Source organism: Podarcis melisellensis (assembly GCF_964234715.1).
Source record: "Podarcis melisellensis genome assembly, chromosome: 8".
In the NCBI taxonomy this organism is placed as follows: Eukaryota; Metazoa; Chordata; class Lepidosauria; order Squamata; family Lacertidae; genus Podarcis; species Podarcis melisellensis.
This window is the reverse complement of record NC_138540.1, coordinates 82,743,162-82,765,012: the sequence shown is the minus strand read 5'-3', so window position 1 is coordinate 82,765,012 and position 21,851 is coordinate 82,743,162. Positions and strand designations below refer to the sequence as shown.

Here is a 21,851-nt window from a genome sequence, read left to right as displayed (position 1 = left end):
CAAGCAACGTTCCCCCCCCAAGCCTCCCCCACCCACCGCCGATTCATGCGTTTTTCATCACCAGTCCGTAAAAAGGAGTCGTAGGCACAAGTTTTCGCAAACTGCACCGTTTTGCTTGCACCATTAGTTAAGTGTAGAGAAGAGAAAATAATCGACGGGAGCCAGCGCATAGAAGGAAGGGGCACCAAGCCTCTTCCTCCATTTACCTCCCCCTTGCTCCTGCCCCATGGCTCCTGAGGGGCTGGGTTTCCCCCATCAGCCCTTAAAGCGAACGTGAGGCCCCGTCCTCTGAAAGCGAGGAGGGCGTTTTGTTTTTGAAAGCACCCACTGAATATTGCATGGTTAACCTGGGAGGTATTGTGGTCAGGCCAGCATTCTCCTTGCTGCGTTGGCGAACCGGATCGGGAGCGCTCAGACGTAGGCGGACTCGCTCGACTGCGTCCGTCCGAGCGTAGGCACTTGGGCCAGCGAGGAGAGGTCCTTCTTCCGCACCTCGCAGATGGATTTCCGCCTGGCCTGCACCCCTCGGATGGCGGTCTTGATCTTGCGCCAGCCGAGGTGGTTGAGCTCGGCCAGATTGAGGAGGACGCAGATCCCGCTCACGGCAAACATGAAGACGAGGAAGACGGTCTTCTCCGTGGGCCGCGACACGTAGCACTCCACCTCCTTGACGCACGGGTAGCGGTCGCACTCGAAAATGGCCGGCACGTTGAAGCCGTACAAGAAGTACTGTCCCGCCAGGAAGCCAATCTCCAGGGCATTGCGGAAAACCACCTAAAGCAGCAGAAGGGGAACAGGGTCAGGGGGTGGCAGAGAGTGTGGTGTAGTGGTTCAGAACGGTGGACTCGTAATCTGGGGAACCGGGTTCGCTTCCCCGCTCCTCCACATGCAGCTGCTGGGTGACCTTGGGCCAGTCACACTTCTCTGAAGTCTCTCAGCCCCACTCACCTCACAGAGTGTTTGTTGTGGGGGAGGAAGGGAAAGGAGATTGCTTTGAGACTCCTTAAAGGGAGTGAAAGGTGGGATATCAAATCCAAATTCTTCTTCTTCTACCTCCAGATGCTACTGAACTACAACTCCCATCATCCCTCACCACAGAGGCTGATGGGAACCAGAGGCCCAGCAACATCCGGGCAGCCACAGGTTCCCTTTCCTCTATACAGTGATACCTCGGGTTAAGTACTTAATTTGTTCCGGAGGTCCATTCTTAACCTGAAGCACCACTTTATCTAATGCGGCCTCCTGCTGCTGCCGCCGCGCTGCTGCTGCACAATTTCTGTTCTCATCCTGAAGCAAAGTTTTTAACCCGAGGTAATATTTCTGGATTAGCGGAGTCTGTAACCTGAAGCATATGTAACCTGAGGTACCACTGTAGGCCCTTTGGCGATTATCCTCGCACTCGTTTTTTTGTTAATAATGACTCAGTGGCTTGTACAGTGGCACCTCGGGTTAAGTACTTAATTCGTTCCGGAGGTCCGTTCTTAACCTGAAACTGTTCTTAACCTGAAGCACCACTTTAGCTAATGGGGCCTCCTGCTGCCGCCGCCAGAGCCCGATTTCTGTTCTTATCCTGAAGCAAAGTTCTTAACCTGAAGCACTATTTCTGGGTTAGCGGAGTGTGTAACCTGAAGCATATGTAACCCGAGGTACCACTGTAATTGCTTGATGCAAATCAGCAGGGGCCTGAAGCGGAGAGAGTAAGGAACCTCCAAACTTTCCCTGTGGTATCCATGCTGACCTTTCCTGTGATCTTAGCTTTCTGTCTCCTCCAGGTCCCCTTGGGAGAGATCAGCCTTGGGATCTATATGTGCTGAGAGCCAAGGAGCGACCATGGACCCCTTGGATCTTCAGCTTAGTAGTTAGCTAGAACTGGAGGACTCTTCCTTACCCAAATACGCTTCTTCATGAATTTTCCATACCAAATGTCTCTCTTTGCGAGAGCGACAAGCCAAGGCTGCTCCCCTAGCAAGGACCTGCAAGAGTTTGGCTTTCAGCCGTGTGATAACTTTGCATCATCAATCAGCAATATTGTTCCTCAATTGCTGCCAGGGTCCCCATTGTTTGGCTTTTTACTTTTTTGCACTGATCTGCTGCCTCATGTTTGGTGGAAGGTGTTAGCTCCTTTGTTCAAACTACAGTCAATAAAGTGTGAGAGATGGATCAATGAATGTTAGAACGATGTCGGATAGAAATTAAGTGGTTTCCAGCTGTAATGTTTTAAGAGAATATGGAAAAAAAAGGTTTAGAACTAGGCTAAAGCTTATTGATAAGGATTTGCTGAACTAACAATTTGAATTGGAATACAAAAAAGGGAGGTATGAGGAGGTCTGGGAAGTAAGTCAAAGGAAAATAAGTTATGGAAAATTTGTGTGTTTTTAATTATTTTTATTTTTGTATTTTTGTTTTTTTCTTTGTTTTTTTATTTTTATTGTATTAATATTGAAAATTCTAATAAATATCTTTAAAGAGAGAGAGAGAGATGGAACGAGGAAGGGAGAAAAAGCAAGTCGGGCAATTTGGGTAGCTGCGAGCTGGAAGGGAGGTGGCTAAGAAGCCTACACCAGAGAGCAGATCTTCCCACGCTGCTTCCTTCCAAAAGTTCAGGCAAACCCTAGTCTGAAGAGGATTAAGCCCAACAGTTCCATGCAAGGGGGAGCATTCAAGGGCATACACTTCGGCCCCAATGAAATTTAGGAGGCCTGAGCTGCATACATGTGTCACCAGGTGGAATCAGTGCGCCTAGGGTCCCAGGCTTGGTTGTGAACCGTCTGCTGGATGATGCGAGTTGTAGCCCAACAACAACTGGAGATCTGAGTTTGAGAAACAGAACCCTAGAGGGCACTGAGCAGGGTTCGGGGCCTAGGGCCCTAAAATGAAAAAAGATGCCCTTTTAAGCCCAGCAGCAGAATTTGGATTTTTGAATGGACCAGCAGCTTCAGCTGGAGCTGACCTTGGTCCTGCAACGTTCCTGTTTTCCGCTCCTGATTTTGACTTGGTCTTCTCCGCTGCCTGCTTTCAATATATCTGCCTGGCTTTGTGTAGGGGGGGAGACCCTCTCCTCACACACCTGCCCCAAATCCAGAGGACGCCCCACCCAGATCCAGCCCCAAATCAATGTGGGGCAGGGCTAATCTTTAAAAACCAGAGTTTCTCAAACTTGGGGTGTCCTCCTGTTTTTGAACTACAGTTCCCATCATCCTTGACCTCTCTGGTCCTGCTAGCTAGGGATTATGGGAATTATAGTCCAAAAACAGCGGGAGACCCAAATTTGAGAAACTCTGGTTTTTAGACTCTAATTTAAAAGACAATTGGGGGCGCTGTATCACCTTTCTTGCTCCCAGCAGGGAAGGCACTTGCGGGACGCTAATAATAATTGTAATAATAATAATAATAATAATAATAATAATAATAATAATAATATTCCCCATCCGCTCTGGGCGGCTCCCAATTGAGTGTTAAAAACAATACAGCATTAAATATAAAAAAACTTCCCTAAACAGGGCTGACTTCAGATATCTTTTAAAAATAGGATAGCTGCCTATTTCCTTGACGTCTGACGGGAGGGCGTTCCAGAGGGCAGGCGCCACTACCAAGAAGGCCCTCTGCCTGGACCCCTGTAACCTCCTTTCTCACAGGGAGGGAACCGCCAGAAGGCCCTCGGCACTGGACCTCAGTGTCCGGACAGAACGATGGGGGTGGAGACGCTCCTTCAGGTATACAGGACCGAGGTCGCTAAATGGCAATCCCAGTTTGAAAAGCTGGTATCGCTGCATCAAGTTCATCAGTTTTGTTGAGTTGGTTAATTAGACTCAATCTAATTGGATTCTGAATAAATGGACAACTGACCGTTGCCGTTTTGAATTTCATTGTGTTGTTGTGTTCCTTAGCGAGATGTCCACACCGCTGTCATGAATGGTGCTTTTTATAGGGGAAGGGGCATGGGAGATGAGGTTATGGAACCAAGCGGGTGGCAGCGCCCCCCCCTCCACAAAAAAAGCTTGGGAACCACTGCACTGGTACATTCCCTGCTGGGCACCCCACCCTCTGGCAGCCCAACTCACAGAGATTTGAGGCTTCTTCCACCCAATTGGGCTGCAGGCTGAATCCACACCCTGGCCGAATCCGCCTGAATCATGCTGTGTGAGTGCCTACTCTTAGCTCTATCCTTGCTGCATAACCAGACCCCACCCCACCCCACCCCACCCCAGAGAATCCGAACTGGTCATTGACAGGCCCCACCGGAGCCGGACAGCATGGGAGCTGTCTGGGGTTCTGGAAAGACACATGGAAGATGTGTCTTGTGGTGCTCAGAGATGGTTGGATTTCTCCAGGTGGTGCTGGCACAGCCTGAAGTCTCAGCGCCACTCCTGCCTGCTGCCAATGCTGCCTCCCTTCTACACTCGTTCTCGCCCCGCGCGTCTATAAATAAAACAGATGGTCACCGTGTTGCCGCCAGACCCTCGTGCCCTTTTCTCTCGCGTAGGCTGCTGGGAAGGAAGATCAGGACGACGCTTAGAGTCCGGGCTGCACATTCTCTGCGCTTAGGAAAGGGATCTGCATTCTGCAACCCGAATGCCGAAGTTCTCTCCTTGTTCCTTTTGCATAAGGCTATATATATTTCTGCTATTTCCAAGGAGGGGGGGGGAAACCACTTTGTCCCCCAATCCCTGGCTCACCCTCAATTAGAAATCTTGCTCATCACACCCAGCCAGATGGGCGGGGTAGAAATATTACAATTATTAAATTGCTATTATCTTCCACCTAAAATTGGAGCCAGACAGTTTGCCCACATACCTCAAAGCCTGTCTTCTCGTAGAATTGTAGAGCTTCTAGGAAAGACCAGGGTCATCTAGTCTGACCCCCTGCAATGCAGGAATCGCAGCTAAATAATCCGCAATGTATGGCCACCATCCTCTGTTTAGAAACCTACATGAAGCAGAGTCCGCCACCTTCCGAGGGCGTCTGTTCCACTGTCAAATGGCTCTAACCATCAGACAGTTCTACCATCAGAAAGTACTTCTTCATTTGGAGCACATTTAAACTATGGAACTCATTGCCACCAGAGGCAGCGATGGCCACCAACCCGAATGGCTCCAAAAGAGGACCAGACAAATTAATGGAGGAGAGGGCTACTAGTGCCCTCGCAGCCGGAGGCGGCAATGTCTCTGAACAGCTGGGGACCACCGGAGGGGAGAGCTGCTGTTGCATCTGGCTGGCTGCTGCAAGAACAGGACACTGGACCAAACAGGCCACAGTGTGATGGCCTGGGATTTCGGACTCAGAGGCTGAACCTGAGGGATCCCAGCCTACACAGGATTCCCCGCCTCCAGAACCAGCTGAGCCGGGGCTGGGGCTTGAGCCTGAAGGGTCCTCACCTGTGCTGGATCCTCAAGTGCAGGCATCAGCTGAGTCTGCTCTGGCTCCTGAGCTGATGGAGGACCCATTGCCTGCAGGTGCTCCTCTCTCAGCCCCGTCAGAGGAAGCGGAAGTTGCCTCTGGGTCCGGTAACCCTCCAGCCTCTCCGGAGCTGCAGAGGCTCAGGGCAGAGAGGCGGAGGGAACTAAGTTCCCGCAGGAGGAGTGCTCGCCTCCAGGCCAGGAGAGGCGAGTCACCTGTGGATCGGGGCCGCCCTATGCCTCGGGGCAGATAAAAGCCAGTCAGCCCCAGTCCCAGGTTGTGGGAGCAACATTGTTGGTTGCTAGTTTCTGACAGAACCCTGTCCTGCTCTTCTGTCAGAGTACCTGATCCCACCCGACTCTCCGCCTTGGACCCAGCTACAGCTTTGATGGACAGCCTCCATACCGCACCATTGACCTCGGACTGGACTCAGACCTCGCCTCTCAGTTAGCCACGGGACCATCACACACAGGCTCCTCCGATGTTGTTCTGTCTGCCAGAATGTTCCAGTCTTTGCCAAGCAGGTGGGGGCCCTTGAACTACAATGCCCATGAGGCCCTGTCAGCTCGGTGTTCCTCCAACGAGGGCACCGGGTTGCTGAAAGCTGCGCTACAGCCACGCAACACCCAGCCGGGAGTGGGGGGAATGAATGCACCCCAAAGCATTGGTCGTAGAATCATCAAGTTGGAAGGGGCCTGAAGATCATCCAGTCCAACCCGCTGCAACTCTGTCCCTTACAGGGATCGAACCCACGACCTTGGTGTTATCAGCACCACGCTCTAACCAACTGAGCTACCCTGGTGGGTCATGCCCGATGGATGACATCTAGAGCCAGCCGGAGGCAAGGGACAAGACGGTGCCCCTCTCCAGGCCTACGCACACCTTGACAGGTGGCTATTGTTTTAACGCCGGGGGCCGTCTATGCTATTGCACTAGACTGGCGCAGGGGGCATGGGGTGGCACACAGAATTCTGCCTGCCATCTAAGGGGATAGGCGGCTGGGCACATTTTGCCGGATTGTGCAAGGCTATGATGGAACAACCTAGAATAGCCTTGGCCTCACTTGCCGCCGCACCACATGACAGGCTCATGCACGACTCCTCCCTGCAACCTCTCGGCCTTTTCGCGAGCTGTTGAGCAAGTCCCCGGCCCCCCCAATCTTAGGGAGGAGTTGGGAGTGCAGCAAGCAAAGGGGAGCCCTCTAGCGCCCTGACTGACCTGGATGATGTAGAAGCGGGAGATGCCCTCCTGTCGCTTGACCTTGGAGCTCTTGGGGGGCCGCATGGGGGCACTGGGGATCTCCTTCACCTCCAGGCAGTCGGGTTCCTCCTTGGAGGAGCCGTCCGGGTTCTGCACCAGGATGCCGTTGACGTTCTTCACCTTCCGGCCGTCCTTCTCCAGCAGCGGGTAGAGGAAGGAGTAGCGGCGGTCTCTCTGCTTGGCCGACTGGTGCACTGAGTAGGTGATGAAGCAGAGGCTGGGCGTGCAGACCAGGATGATCTGGAACACCCAGTAGCGGATGTGGGAGATGGGGAAGGCCTTGTCGTAGCAGGCCTGGTTGCACCCGGGCTGCAGCGTATTGCACATGAACATCGTCTGCTCGTCCTCGTAAACCGTCTCTCCCACGATGGCCACAATCAGGATGCGGAAGATCACCACCACTGTCAGCAGGATCCTGGTGGGACGGAAGGAGAGGAGAGCAGAGGGAGATATTAAGGGAGACTGCGGATGGCCATTGTGGCCATATAACACAGGTCCTAAAATATCTACATCGGCTCCCAATTTCCAAGCACAATTCAAAGGGTTGGTGCTGACCTTTAAAGCCCTAAACAGCCTCAAAGGCCCAGGATACCTGAAGGAGCATCTCCACCCCCATCGTTCTGCCCGGACACTGAGGTCCAGCTCCGAGGGCCTTCTGGCGATTCCCTCACTGCGAGAAGTGAGGTTACAGGGAACCAGGCAGAGGGCCTTCTCGGTAGTGGCACCCGCCCTGTGGAACGCCCTCCCGTCAGATGTCAAGGAAATATACAACTATCTGACTTTTAGAAGACACGCACACACAAATGTTGAAGGAGAGCCTCTGGGGTTGTAGCTGTGTAAGTGCCACACATCTCAAGATCCCAAACGCCTTGCGAATCAAATGTTTTGGCTCCCGAATGCCGCAAACCCAGACGTGAGTGTTCCGGTTTGCAAACGTTATTTGGAACCTGAACATCTGGCAGGGCTTCCGATTGGCTGCAGGAGGTTCCTGCAGTCAATTAGAAGCTGCGCTTTGGTCTCTGACTGTTTTGGAAGTCAAACGGGCTTCTGGAATGGATTCCGTTTCACTTCCGAGGTACCACTGGATAGATAGATAGATAGATGATAGATAGATGATAGATAGATAGATAGATAGATAGATAGATAGATAGATAGATAGATGGATGATATAGATAGATAGATGATGATAGATAGATAGATAGATAGATAGATAGATAGATAGATAGATAGAGGGAGCTATGGTTTAACCCTCACAGGGCTATAATTCCCAGACCCTTTAACAAACTACATTTCCCAGGATTCTTTGGGGAAAGTCTTAAATTTATGGAGCCAGGGGATTGGGGGCTTCCTCGGAGCACCTCTTGGGAAACAGCTGAGAGGCTGGGTGAAAGCAGAAGGGCTTCCAAGAGCCCCAATCCACTGCAAGTTAAGAGGAATCGCCAGTGTGGTGTAGTGGTTAAGAGCAGTGGACTTGTAATCTGGTGAACTGGGTTCGCTTCCCCGCTCCTCCTTCTGGGTGACCTTGGGCTAGTCACACTTCTCTGAAGTCTCTCAGCCCCACTCACCTCACAGAGTGTTTGTTGTGGGGGAGGAAGGGAAAGGAGATTGTTAGCCGCTTTGAGACTCCTTAGGGTAGTGATAAAGCGGGATATCAAATCCAAACTCCTCCTCTTCTTCTTCTTCCTCCGCAAATGAATTCAGATTTCATTGCACGGGCAGAGAAAGCTGAAAGCAACATTGCGGGTGCAGTCTAATACCCATTTACCTGAGAGCCAGTGGGGCTTAACTTTTGAGTGGATGTATATAGGACTGCACTGCCAGGTATGCACGCAGTAGAGACAGTTTGAGAGAGTATATACCTAGGACAGCTTCAAGGGCACGAGGGAGACTTGGGTTTCTGCAGCGACGCAAAATCTAGCAAGTGAGTCAATTTGCGCACTTCAGAGGAGGGGAGGAGGGGGAGAAGAGAAGTTGCTTTTCGCCAACTCCGCAGTTCCCATCAGAGCTGCAATATCGAGGAGGGGGAGAAGGGAGGGTGAAATTAAACCTAAGGACAGGACGCAGAGTTTTTTGCCAGTAGCACTGGTAAGGAAGATGAATGAGAAAACGCTGGCATTTGGCACAAAGAATGACCGGAGAGCAAAAGCAAAATGCAGAAAGGGAGGTGACATTCTGAGAGGGTAGGAAGGTGGATCAGAGACTATTTGGGTAGCCCGGGTAGCTGGATTTTGTGCCTTGCAGTCAGGCAGGAGCAGAGCGATGCTCACAGTTCAGACCGCCTGTCCAGAGGATCGTAAGAATAGTAGAATTGGAAGGGATGTTGTTGTTGTTGTTGAGTCGTTTAGTCGTGTCCGACTCTTCGTAACCCCCTGGACCAGAGCACGCCAGGCACTCCAGTCTTCCACTGCCTCCCGCAGTTGGGTCAAACTCATGCTGGTCGCTTCGAGAACACTGTCCAACCATCTCGTCCTCTGTCGTCCCCTTCTCCTTGTGCCCTCCATCTTTCCCAACATCAGGGTCTTTTCCAAGGAGTCTTCTCTTCTCATGAGGTGGCCAAAGTCTTGGAGCCTCAGCTTCACAATCTGTCCTTCCAGTGAGCACTCAGGGCTGATTTCCTTAAGAATGGAGAGGTTTGATCTTCTTGCAGTCCATGGGACTCTCAAGAGTCTCCTCCAGCACCATAATTCAAAAGCATCAATTCTTCGGCGATTAGCCTTCTTTATAGTCCAGCTCTCACTTCCATACATTACTACTGGGGAAACCATGGCTTTAACTATACGGACCTTTGTTGTGAAAAGCATATGAAGGGAGGTCCCTGCCCCAAGGAGCTTGCAATTTAGAATGCAACACAGGATGATTTTTCCTCCCAGAAAGGAGATTCTGACTAAACATCAGGAAAAACTTTCTGACAATAAGAGTTGTTTGACCGTGGAACGGTCTCCCTCGGGAGGTTTGGACTCTGCTTGGAGGTTTTTAAGCAGAGGTTGGATGGCCATCTGCCATGGATGCTTTAGCTGAGATTCCTGCATTGCAGGGGGTTGGACTAGATGACCACAGGGGTCCCTTCCAGCTCTACAATTCTATGATTCACAGGTTCACATCCTTTTCCAAAGGGTACTCCCTTAGATCTTGCGGTTCCACTGCTAGGCAAAGCTAAGTTGCTGCAACATTGGCATCGGGATGAAGGTGCAGTTACGTCCATGGAAAAGTTTGCCTTCTCCCATTTATAAAAATATAAAATACGCAAATAAAATGTGACAACGCGGATTTAATTCATTCAAGCATTTGTCCTACTGGGTTTCAGGGTGGTGTAGGATCCATCTGTGTCATTGCTCGGTGAGAGCAGCTGCTTTGAATGCAGAATGTCCCAGGTTTATTCTCCAGATAGGAGAAGACTCTGGCCTAAAAGCCTGGAGAGCAACTGCCAATCAGTGTAGACAATATTGAACTAGATGGGCCCAGTGGCCTGACTCAGTCTAAGGCAGCTTTCAATGTTCCTGTGTAATGCAGTCAAGCACAATGATTAAAAATAAGACTAAGCCTTGGACCATTTAAACTGCCTGGGCGAACCGTGCAATTGTAGGCAAGTCTCTTTTGGGAGCCTTTTGCATCCCATGAAGCTGCATGCACAAGAGCAGCACTGTTCCTGTCTGATATTTACATCCGAGAAAGGGTTCTGCCCCACAAGCTATTTCCTGTGCCAGCATGCCTCTGAGCACACGCAAAGTGTCTCTGTCTCAAGACCGGGTCGTTCTACCAATTCTTGTCCATTTACCAAAACCAGCAGTCTGACTTACAGGAAAGATGGAGGTCCAATCTCTCTCCTCCTTTCAGAAATGGTGCACCCCTGCTTCTAAGATTTAAGCCTTGGGTAATTTGTGTCTCCTCTAAGAATGGGGAGGGGAGATCTTCATAGGCTAGGAATAGAAACAGCAGGAGGTGCACAAATGTTGAGGCGCATAGCCTAGGCTGGCAAGGTCCAAACACATCTCGGTCGGCTGCGTTTAAGGACACAGGATTCCATGTTTGTTTCCCTTTTCCACCTATCTACTCCTATTTATAGTTTTCATTTTGCACTGGGGATTTGTTGTGTGGGCTGGATCCTGCGTGTGCGTCTGAGTCCTGGCTCTTGTGTGCTAACAATCTGAAGTTTTGATTGAAAGACCTCTTGGTCTGAACTGAGGAAGGAAAGGGGGAAAACCTCAGTTTTGGGCACACCCAGCCACATCTTTGGAGGAGGGGTCATTTAGCATTCTCAGCTTGCTTGTCTTATAAAGGCAACGTCTGGCAGGAGTAGCAGTTTGCTAAAATGCCCCCCTACACAGAGAGAGCGAGAGAGCCAAGGGAGAATGAGTTTGATGGACAGGGTTCCCACAGATAACCATTACAGTGGTACCTCGGGTTACATACGCTTCAGGTTACAGACTCCACTAACCCAGAAATATTACCTTGGGTTAAGAACTTTGCTTCAGGATGAGAACAGAAATCGTGCTCCGGCGGTGCGGCAGCAGCAAGAGGCCCCATTAACTAAAGTGGTGCTTCAGGTTAAGAACAGTTTCAGGTTAAGAACAGACCTCCAGAATGAATTAAGTACTTAACCTGAGGTACCACTGTATATTGTTATTTTTTTTTGCCAACCTGGCACCTTCCAGATGTTTTGGACTACAAATCCCATCAGCCCCAGCCGGTGCCAGAAGCTGTAGTCCAAAATATCTGAATGGTACCAGGTCCACGAGGGCGGCTAAAATTATCAAAAAGCAAACCTTGGTCAAGCCCTGCTCACATGGTGCTGATAGCACCAAAGTCACAGGTTCGATTCCCATAAGGGACAGCTGTATATTCCTGCATTGCAGGGAGTTGGGCTAGATGAGCCTTCCAGGTCCCTTCAGACTCTGTGATGCCATGATTCATCAGTCACAACAAAAATATTTGCAAAGGAACCTGCTGAGCAACAACATACTTAAAAAGTTCAAATGGATTTGTTTGAGAGGTAAGGTTTTCTTTTCCGCTAGTGTTGAATGAGCTCAGCAAAGGTAGAAAGACCGCTATTGCGAACAAAGGCTCTTTGCACTCGTGTTTATTTAGGCTTTGCAGAGAAAGGTCACAGGCAGGACCTCTCGTATTTAGTGACCTTCTGACCCCGCCATTGACATTTCTTCCCCTTCTCCTCCATATAGGTATTATAGACCACTTTTTCAGAAAGATGGGTTTGCAGGCAACACTTCAAGATGGGAAGAGACTGGGTAATGCAGGCCGTTAGGAGGAAGGCTTCATTCCACAGGGAAAGAGCAAAGGATGCAGAGGGACAAAAAGGACATCAAATCTTGAGGTGTGTGAGGAATGAAGAGAGCATGCAGGAGAGCAAAAGGGTGACAAGAAAATTTAAAGCCCAAAGACACTGAAAGCAGAAGTTTAAACTGGTTGAAGGGACATTCTCTGGGACGTCCCAGTGGCCTCTTCTGCATCATCTTGGTTTGGTTGCCCTTGGAGACGGGATGCTGAGATGGATAGACCACTTATCTGAGCCAGTCTCCTGGGTGCTGAAGAAAGGATGTGTTGCCCTTTCTTCTTTCACCTCCCTGTTTATGCTTCCTCTCAGCACTCCCCACCCCCGCACACCTAATTCCTGTTAATTACATCCTCCATCCACCCACACAGTCCCCACTGCCCACCTGTCTGGCTCGCTCTTCCCCACCTCTCATTATTTACTTATTTCTATTGCATTTATATCCCCCACCTTTTTCCTCCAAGGAGCTCAGGGTGGCCTCCATCCTATTTAATCCCCACAACAACCCTGTGAGGTGGGATAGGCTGAGAGGCAGTGACTGGCCCCCAAGGTCACACCCAGCCAGCTCTGTGCGAGCGGGGATTCGAACCCTGGTCTCCCGGGTCCAAGTCCAGCACTCTAACCACGAGACCATACTGGCTCTCGGTGTGTAGCCTTTGCTTACAAAGACACTTGAGTGGGCTGAGCTTCTGCCCATGCTGCCGTCCCCAAACCATGGGGAGATGCTCCCTATGCTATTAATTCTGGTGGCACTGCCACCACCGCCCCCAATAAAAGAAAGGGTGATGGAGAGAGGGTCAAATAAGACAGCAGTGGAGGAAAGTGGTCAGATTAGGGAGACACAGTGGCTTCATGAGGCCACCCCAAGTATCCCTTAAAACAGAGGGGGCAACCTTTGGCCCTCCAGCCCCACCTAGCAGGGGTGAGTCCTGCAGTATCTGGCAGGCCCCAGAGTTATTGAAGAAGGCGATTATCAGCCTGCCAGAAACCTGTTGTCTCTCTATTCTTTCACACACACTTTCTTTCCATTTTTATTTTTTTAGGCCAGTCCCCATTTACAGAGTCTGTGTATTGTTTGGTTTCTCAAAAGATAAACCTGTCTGAGTGTTAGCCCTCTGATGAAGCAACCTAGAGGTGGGTGGGAAGCGGGTTCATTGCAGCTGCTTCGCTGCGGGTCGCAAACACTCTGCACATGCCCATTGACCTTTTGCCTGCCTTTCTGTCCGTCCCCACGGACACCTCTGTGGGTCTGTAACTCCAGTCACACCTGCCTCTCCCACCCCTCCTTCTGCTGCATCTCCCGCTGCTGTGGAAACTTATAGATTGCAGTCTCCTTGGAGCAGGGACCTGTCTGGGCACCCTGTAAAATACCCACAGGTGTGATGCTGTGCCACATTATGTCTCGGGCAGTGCCATGTCTCAGGTCCAGCCGCCCTTGGTTCAAGTTGAAAGAACCCACCTGCCCATAATTTTCCTCCCTGGTGGAAAGGGATAAGGCTTCCAGATTTGGCAAACCCCATTCCCATCTGTAGGAACTTCCCCTCTTCTGCTCTGCCAAGCACTAGACAAAGCCAGGCTGCCAAGCTGATATATTTTACCCTGGTTACTCCACCAGCCTTTCCTAACTCTGCAAGCCACTCTGGTAACAATTTTAACAATCTTCCAGACGGCTGGCTGGGTGATTCTGTTTTAGATCATATGTTTGGCACAAGCTTTCCAATACAGAGGGGAAGAATGCACCTCTGGAAAAGGGCTGTAGCTCAAGGTTTGGACGCCTGCTTGGCATGCAGAAGGTCGTAGGTTCAATCCCCCGGCATCTCCGTGCGTGAAACCCTGGAGAGCCGCTGTCAAAGTGTGTAGGCAATATTGAACTAGATGGACCCGTCTCGGTGCATAGCTCTTTCTGACTTTAATACGCATACGGCCCACCCGGCATCTGAGAGAAGCAACTATTAAGTCTGGGGGAAGCCTGTGCGAAGCCGTTCCGGCGCTGCAGGGTTCTTCGGCGACCCGGCGGTGGGGAATCCCTGCGCCACTTGCCCCCGGCAGGACCGGGCGCTGGAAGGGAAGGGGACCCGGCGGCGAGGAAGCGCAGAGAGCATCCTTCCGGCTCCGGCAAGCCGCACCAGCTCTCCGGGTTCTCCTCGCAGAAGGGGGAACCTGACGCGGCGCTTCTACCCTCCGCGTAAAAACGCACCAGCCGGACTCTCGCCAAGCCAAGGACTCCTGAAAGGGTCTTCCCAGATCAGATCCCTTCCTCGGAGAAAAGGTCCCGGGGACGGCAGGCCCAGCTGGACACCCAGGGAGGCGAAGCAGCAGCAGCAGCTGTGGTTCAACCCCTGCAGCTTCTGTCTTTGCCCCGAGGCCCCTACAATGGCCAGCCGCCCCTGCCGGACATGCCCCCCACCTTGGCTGTGCAGAAGCCCCTCCGAGACCCTCCCTCTGGGACTCAGGCGTCCGGGCTCCCAGCCCTAACCGAGCCACCTTCCCAACTTTACGCGCGGGGCAGATCCTGCCGGGTCGTCCGTTCTTCCCTGCGCTTGCTCGCTCGCTCTCCTTGCCCCGCCGGTCTCGCCAAGCGGCTAGTCCACTTGGTGTCTCGCCCTCTCTCTCTCTCTCACCTGCCTATCATGGTGGAATGCTGTTGCACCGCAGCCTCCAGCAGCCTTTCCAAAATGGTCCACTCTCCCATCGCTCCGGGCTGCACGGGTCTCCCCGCATCCGAGGGCTCCGCCGAGGGATGGTCGCCGCCGCCGCTGCCGCCGCCGCCCGCCTAGTCCGCCGAGTCCTGCCCGCGATCGCCCTGCTCACAGCCGGCCCGCCGCCGTCGCCATCAGCTGCGCGCAGCGGCGCCCCGCCTGGCGCAGGAGGAGCGGGCTGCGGGGGCATCCGGAGCAGCAGGGCGACGAGGAAGACGCGGAGAGCAAGAGGAGGAAGAGGCCGCCGTCGCCACCGTCTCCCCCGGTGCCCTGCTGCTGCTCATGCTGCCACCGGGAACCGGGGGATCCTCTCTCGCTCTCTCCGCGGCGCGCCGCGCTCGGCTCCGTCTCCTGGCGCCACCTGGGCGCGCGTGTCAAGGGCGGAGAGGCGGATTAAGCGCCGGGCGGGCGGGCGCGCGAGAGGGAGGGAGGGAGGCAAGCAGGGACGAGGGCGCGCGGAGGCGAGGGAGGGAGGGAGGGGTGGTGGGTGGTGCGCGCCCCACCACCACCACCAGGGAGGAGGAAGAAAGTGCCCACCGCCAGGGCTGCGCAAGCAGCAAGTCCCTGGTGAGGTCGGAGCAGGAAGAGGACTTTGCGGGGAGGCGACGCCTGGATCTTGCAGCCCCGGCTCCGGGAAGACCACGCCGGACGCGGGCGAGCGCTGGGGTGGCCCGGCGCCAAGCTGCCGCTCCAGGGGGTCCGGGGGAGGGCGATCTGGTTAGGGGGTGGGGTGGGGGTCTCTTGCAGGCTGCTGGGGAGGGACCTCGTGGGTGGAAGGCGATTTGCAGAGGGGGGAGCGGGAGGTGGCTCCTCCGGCCGCAGCCTGGGCTCCCCAGCCGGGGTAACTCCCGGAGCAAGAGAATCGTGAATATTGCGAATCTAGTAAGTAGGGACGGCTCTCTCTCACGAGCTGTATATGCGCGCACGCAGGCGATAGGGGAACCGTATCCAACATGTGCGTTGTTTACGCACGGTGCAATTTCGAATTTCTCAGTATTCCTACTGCTATTGCAACTCCGTGGCCGTCCAAGGCCAGTGCAGGGGGGCAGGGAGGGGGTCAACTGCCCTCACGAATGAACCACGGCTGTGTTTTTGTGGTTGCAACCCGCCCTGGGGGCCCCATTGTGAAGGGCAAGTGTAATAAACTGGACCAGCATCCGTTTTAAAAAGAACGAAAGTTTGCTGTAGCGCAGATGCCAGGCGAAAGGTCCAGGCGCTGGGAACTCCCTCCCTCCGCCCCACTTTAAATATTTTACTTCGCGCGCACCCCACCCCCCAAGCCTATTCCTGCGGGTGTCCACTACACTATTATGATTAGTGGAGGAATGTCGTGGCGTGCATGCAACGGCACGCGCTGCGATTGTTGCGAGAGCGCGCCCACACGTGCACGCACACCTTGCAGTGTTTCCGCTGCATTCATTGCTGCAGTCTGTTAACACACACAAACGCCAGGGAGAGAGATGGACGGAGAGCTCACAGTGTTCTTGCCGGGTGGTAAAGGAAGCGGCCCCCCACCCACCTCCCCGATGACGGGGAGTTGCAGAATTTCTGCACCGGGGGGGGGGGAGGAGGCGGAAGCGTGTGCACACGCACAACACACACGTGTTGCAGTATTGAGAGGGCGAGAGAATTGCGGTGTGTCCGAGACACTGCTGTGCTGCTGCTGTTGCGAGGTCTCCCTCCCACTCCACTCTGTCCACACAGACACCAGGGTTTTCGCTTTTGGCCACTCCATAAAACCAGCGGCTCCAGGACTCGATCCTGTCCCGATCGCGGTGCGTGGCTTAATTACAGGAGAGGAGAAAGGGGATTCTGCAGCCACCGTTTTCTCTGTCTCTCTGTGCGCAAGAAAACCCTCCTCTTCTGCCCATTGTGCCAAGGTCCAGTCGTCCCTCCTCTGCGTCTACTCATTCTCTTTCCCTTTCATTTTTTATATTTTATTAGATTTGTTTACCGCCCTTCATCCAAAGATGACAGCTGAAATAGCTCAGTCACTAGAACAGGAGACTCTTAATTTTAGAGTCCTGGTTTCAAGGTCTTTTCCAACTCTAGGACTCTGTGATGACAGGGCCGTTTGCAACATAAAATATTGCCTCCCCTGGATCTGATCCTGGCCCGAAGGCTGTTGCAATGGGCCAAGCCCATTGACATTCTCCAGGTCTGATTTGAGCGGGGCTCTAGGACCAGTTTTCTGAGCCCAGGACATCCATCTCTCATGTCAATTCCGGGGTGCCAGAGATCGGTCACACTTTGGTGTGACCAGGCTCCCGAGCTTGGCAGGATAGGGAGCAGGCAGGTAGGAACTGGCTTCTTTCTCAGTGCCTGGGGTCTCTCCAGAGGAAGGAGGTTTTGCTGAACTCCCACCCCCAAGGTGTCACCAGAGAAAGAGCCATTAATGAATGGTTCCCATTTACTACTCTTGCTGTGAAGACAAAACCTGACTTCCGTCCCTGAGATTCTGCCGCAGATTCTTCACTGGCAAGGATCTCTTGCGTAGCAAGGGAAGAGGAGCATGCAGTTATTTTGTACTTTGCACATGCTCAGAAAGCACATAAATACATTGAAATGACTGCCAGACAGGTGGCTCCTAAAGGGAAAGGTACCCCTGACCGTTAGGTCCAGTCGCCGACGACTTGGGTTTCACGCTCATCTCGCTCTATAGGCCGAGGGAGCCAGCGTTTGTCCACAGACAGCTTCCGGGTCATGTGGCCAGCATGACTAAGCCGCTTCTGGCAAACCAGAGCAACACACAGAAACGCCGTTTACCTTCCCGCCGGAGTGGTACCTATTTATCTACTTGCACTTGGACGTGCTTTCGAACTGCTAGGTTGGCAGGAGCAGGGACAGAACAACAGGAGCTCACCCCCTCGTGGGGATTCGAACCACCAACCTTCAAATCGGCAAGTCCTAGGCTCAGTGGTTTAAACCACAGCGGCACCCGCATCCCATGTAGGTGGCTCCTAGTGTAATCCAATTATTGTTCTTCCATTGGAAGCAGAAAGTGGAATTGGAATTGACTTCCCACAATCTGAGGAGCATTAAACTTTTTCTGTACATGTTACAGCCTTGGAGATATTTGAAGGTGGCTTTCACAGCTCCTCTCAGTCTCCTCTTTTCCAGGCTAAACATACCCAGCTTCCTCAACTGTTCCCGATAAGATTCTTTGGAGTAATAGAATCATAGAATCATAGAGTTGGAAGAGACCACAAGGGCCATCGAGTCCAACCCCCTGCCAAGCAGGAAACACCATCAGAGCACTCCTGACATATGGTTGTCAAGCCTCTGCTTAAAGACCTCCAAAGAAGGAGACTCCACCACACTCCTTGGCAGCAAATTCCACTGTCGAACAGCTCTTACTGTCAGGAAGTTCTTCCTAATGTTTATAGTACCACTCTATTCTACCTTGGTCAGACTACACTTGGAGTACTGTTCTGGGCACCACAATTTAAGAAAGATGTTGACAAGCTGGAAGGTGGGCGACCAAGATGATCAAGGGTCTGGAAACCAAGCCTGATGAGGAACAGTTAAAGGAGTTGAATATGTTTAGTCTGGAAAAGAGGAGACTGAGAGGACATAGGATAGCCATCTTCAAATATCTCAAGGGCTGGCACATGGTAAATGGAGCATGCTTGTTTTCTCCTGCTCTGAAACTAATGAATTCAAGTTATAAAAAAGATGCTCTTGCAAACGACCACAACTTTATATGGCAATAATGACTTTTTCAGACGACCTTCAGCCCAAACAAGCATTTGGGAACCCACTTTAATTTAATTTTGCACCATGCATTTGTGTTGGGGCATTCCTGCAGTTGTTGGGCTCCCTCAGCTGCAGGCAGCCTGGCCAGTGGTGAAGGATGATGGGAGTTGTAGTCCAACCACATCTGGAGGGCAAGTGCCAAGAATGCAGTCCTTTTGGCTCTACAAGAACCATACCCACAGCTCCACCCGGTGGCATAATGGAGAATTGCACATATCCTCATTAGGAGCAGAAGTTTGCTGCAAGTTGCATTCCTGGCTCAGCTGTTTTGGGCTTTCAGTTGTGTGCCAAGTTTCTTACAGTCCCACTGACAAATCTTTGCAGCGGCAGGAAAAACCACTGCATTAAATCACTGTGATTGTCCATGTCTGGAGATTTTCTGCCAATAAATTTTCTGTGTGTTTGTGTTTTTTTTCAGAGTCTGTCAGGCAACTGCTAACACCGAATCTCTTTCAGTTATAGGTGGCTGAAAACCAGCAAGACTTTGTTTGACACAAGTTTTGAATGCAAAGGCTCGGCCCCTGAACATGTGAAACAGCAGGGTGTCTTTGGGCATGTGCAGAGTGCATTTCTCCCAGCGCTAAGCAACTACAGGTGGAACGCAGGTACTTCCTGGTGAGGAACGGGTTAATGAAAGAAATATAGGCAGCTCGAGTGAGTGAGTCAAGGCTCATGCTACAGCAAAGCCTTCCCCATTGCCACCAACACAATCTTCTAGGTCACACTCATTTTGTGAGTGGGGGAATGTGAGCAGAGTTTTGAAAATGAAACAAAATCCTCTATAAAAGTAAATAACATGGGTAGCCTCAGCTGCGGAGACATTGCCATCATTTTGCAGGCTGAAAAACGCTCAGCTGTGAATGCTTGCAAGACCTTAGACATGAACTGTATACAGTGGTACCTCAGGTTAAGTACTTAATTCGTTCCGGAGGTCCGTACTTAACCTGAAACTGTTCTTAACCTGAAGCACCACTTTAGCTAATGGGGCCTCCTGCTGCCGCAGCACCTCTGGAGCCTGATTTCTGTTCTTATCCTGAAGCACTATTTCTAGGTTAGCGGAGTGTGTAACCTGAAGTGTATGTAACCTGAAGCGTATGTAACCCAAGGTACCACTGTACCAGTTCAGATTTACCAAAGGGATCCTTGCTAAGCTGCAAAGTTTGTAATGTTCCATGTAGATGGAACTGAAGGGTTGTTCCTTTATCCTTTGGATGGCGCAAATCCAACCTGTAGAATCGTACAGTTGGAAGGGACCACAAGGGTCATCTAGTCCAACCCCTTGCAATGCAGGGATCTTTCGAACCCACAACCCCGAGATTAAGGGTCTCATGCTCTACCGACTGAGAAGGTCCTCTTCATTGACAATGATTAGGGAATCACAGTGAGGACACCTCTGGGGCAGCTTCGCTTCCTTAATCTGGGACCCTCCCAATTTTCTCAATTAAAACTCCCATCAGCCCCAGCCAGAGTAACAGCAAAGTATCTGAAGGGCACCAGTTTTGGGGAAATTGCCTGGCGGGGAGGGGGGTAATTTCCACAAGGAATGTCAAGAAAGCGTTTGCCAGTATGCGGGTGGCGCTGTGGGTTAAACCACAGAGCCTAAGACTTGCCGATCAGAAGGTCGGCGGTTCGAATCCCTATGACGGGATGAGCTCCCATTGCTTGGTCTCTGCTCCTGCCAACCTAGCAGTTCGAAAGCACGTCAAAGTGCAAGTAGATAAATAGGTACCACTCCGGCGGGAAGGTAAATGGCGTTTCCGTGCGCTGCTCTGGTTCGCCAGAAGCGGCTTAGTCATGCTGGCCACATGAGCCAGAAGCTGTACACCGGCTCCCTCGGCAAATAAAGCAAGATGAGTGCCGCAACCCCAGAGTCGGCCACAACTGGACCTAATGGTCAGGGGTCCCTTTACCTTTACTGACATTACAGAACAGAAAACAGCTAAGATTGCTAAACTTCTTACTGACCCTGCTCCTCTGCCTTTCGCTGCAGCCTGATTTGCGCAACTTAAGCCGTTTAAGCCTTCTGCCTGGCCCCTGCATTTTCGCTTTATATCCAAAAAGGCTTCACCTGCTAAATTTGTGCATGAAAGGCTGCCGCTGTTAAAATCAGAGGAGGAGGAGGGGGGGCAGGAAAAATGTTGGCAGGCCTAACGGCAGAAGAGAAAGCCAACTTTTAAATTAAAGTTTGCAATCCAGCCAATGTTGGGTTTTGGATGTTTGAGTTTCAGGCACAGGGTGTGCAAACACTGGTTGGAAACAACTTCCAGACTGGGTGTCAATCTCACCCAAAAAGTTGCTGCCAGGCCTGTAAAGGTCTGGGTTGATTCCTGTCAATCTTGGGTGCTCCCTACATTTAAAGCCTCCCTTGCTTCCCTCCCATATTCCTGGGAACTGTAGTTCTGTGGGGTGGGGTAAACTAAAGTTCCCGGGATTATTTTGGGGAGGCCGTGTGTCTGCAGAGTCACAAGACCAGAGCTGATCCCTAGAGCTGGATCCGTGCAATCTGTGATCCTCAAACCGAGCTGAATGCCACTCCCTGAGATCACACCAAGGATCATGGGTAGGCAAACTAAGGCCCGGGGGCCGGATCCGGACCAATCACCTTCTAAATCCGGTCTGGAAATCAGTGTGTAGAATGTGCCCTTTTATTTAAAATGCTTTTCTGGGTTATTTGTGGGGCCTGCCTGGTGTTTTTACATGAGTAGAATGTGTGCTTTTATTTAAAATGCATCTCTGGGTTATTGTGGGGCCTGCCTGGTGTTTTTACATGAGTAGAATGTGTCCTTTTATTTAAAATGCATCTCTGGGTTATTTGTGGGGCATAGGAATTCATTCATTTTTTCCTCTTCAAAATATAGTCCGGCCCCCCACAAGATCTGAGGTACAGTGGACCGGCCCCATGCTGAAAAAGTTTGCTGACCCCTGATCCACATCGACTGATTTGTGGTTTGCTTGGAAATAATGGACGGAGTTCAGTGGCGCTCTTCTTAGACCACAACACGGCTGGTGGTTTGTGTGTGTTTGACGCTGCAGCTGTGCCGAAATGGAGCCTTCTCATCTCTGAGGAGAGACCACCTGAATCACCTCTCTGGGTGCTGTTGCCGCCTCAGAGATCCTGGGCGATGTTGCTATGGCGACGGCAAGGTGGCAGCCTGGTTGCCTAGGCCTGATGTGACCCGCTTCTTAGACTCTCATTAGGTGGGCTCTGAGCTCTTTGTCAAGGGAGTTAGCCGGGGCAACGGAGGGGAGATTATATATATTTTATCCATCCTCTCCTTCCTTCCTTCTCCTGAACCTGAATTGCCCTGGATTTCCGAGGGACGGAAAGAGGCTTGGGAGTTTGTGTCAGGGAGGAAGAGAGTGATGGAGGCTTGCATTCTTTTCAATTCAAAACAGGCCTTTTATCTTTCCTAATCTGATTGAAGCGATGGACTGAGCCCTGCAAGGTGAAG

At 51.8% G+C, this 21,851-nt stretch overlaps 1 protein-coding gene across 2 annotated transcripts; it reads right to left on the bottom strand.

Moving 5' to 3' along the window:
* Positions 1-398: 398 nt before the first annotated feature.
* On the bottom strand, positions 399-15,007 carry LOC309376124 (gap junction delta-2 protein-like). 2 transcript variants are annotated; one of them, XM_081922322.1, is made up of 3 exons: positions 14,566-15,007; positions 6,616-7,072; positions 399-774 (listed from the first exon to the last, which is right to left on the bottom strand). In XM_081922322.1, the coding sequence occupies exons 1-3, from the start codon at positions 14,634-14,636 to the stop codon at positions 412-414; spliced, it is 891 nt and encodes a 296-aa protein (XP_081778448.1). In that variant the 5' UTR covers positions 14,637-15,007; the 3' UTR covers positions 399-411. The 2 variants fall into 2 exon arrangements, with proteins under 2 accessions (XP_081778448.1, XP_081778449.1); XM_081922323.1 differs by having other exon boundaries at positions 14,570-15,007.
* Between the last annotated feature and the right edge of the window lie 6,844 nt (positions 15,008-21,851).

Bases quoted from the DNA above. Each gene is read 5' to 3' on its own strand.
- LOC309376124 (XM_081922322.1), bottom strand. From the start codon at position 14,636: ATGGGAGAGTGGACCATTTTGGAAAGGCTGCTGGAGGCTGCGGTGCAA. The intron at 7,073-14,565 runs GTGAGAGAGAGA...CCGTCCCACCAG, and splicing joins CATTCCACCATGATAGGCAG to GATCCTGCTGACAGTGGTGG. The intron at 775-6,615 runs GTCAGTCAGGGC...CTGCTGCTTTAG, and splicing joins CCCGCTTCTACATCATCCAG to GTGGTTTTCCGCAATGCCCT.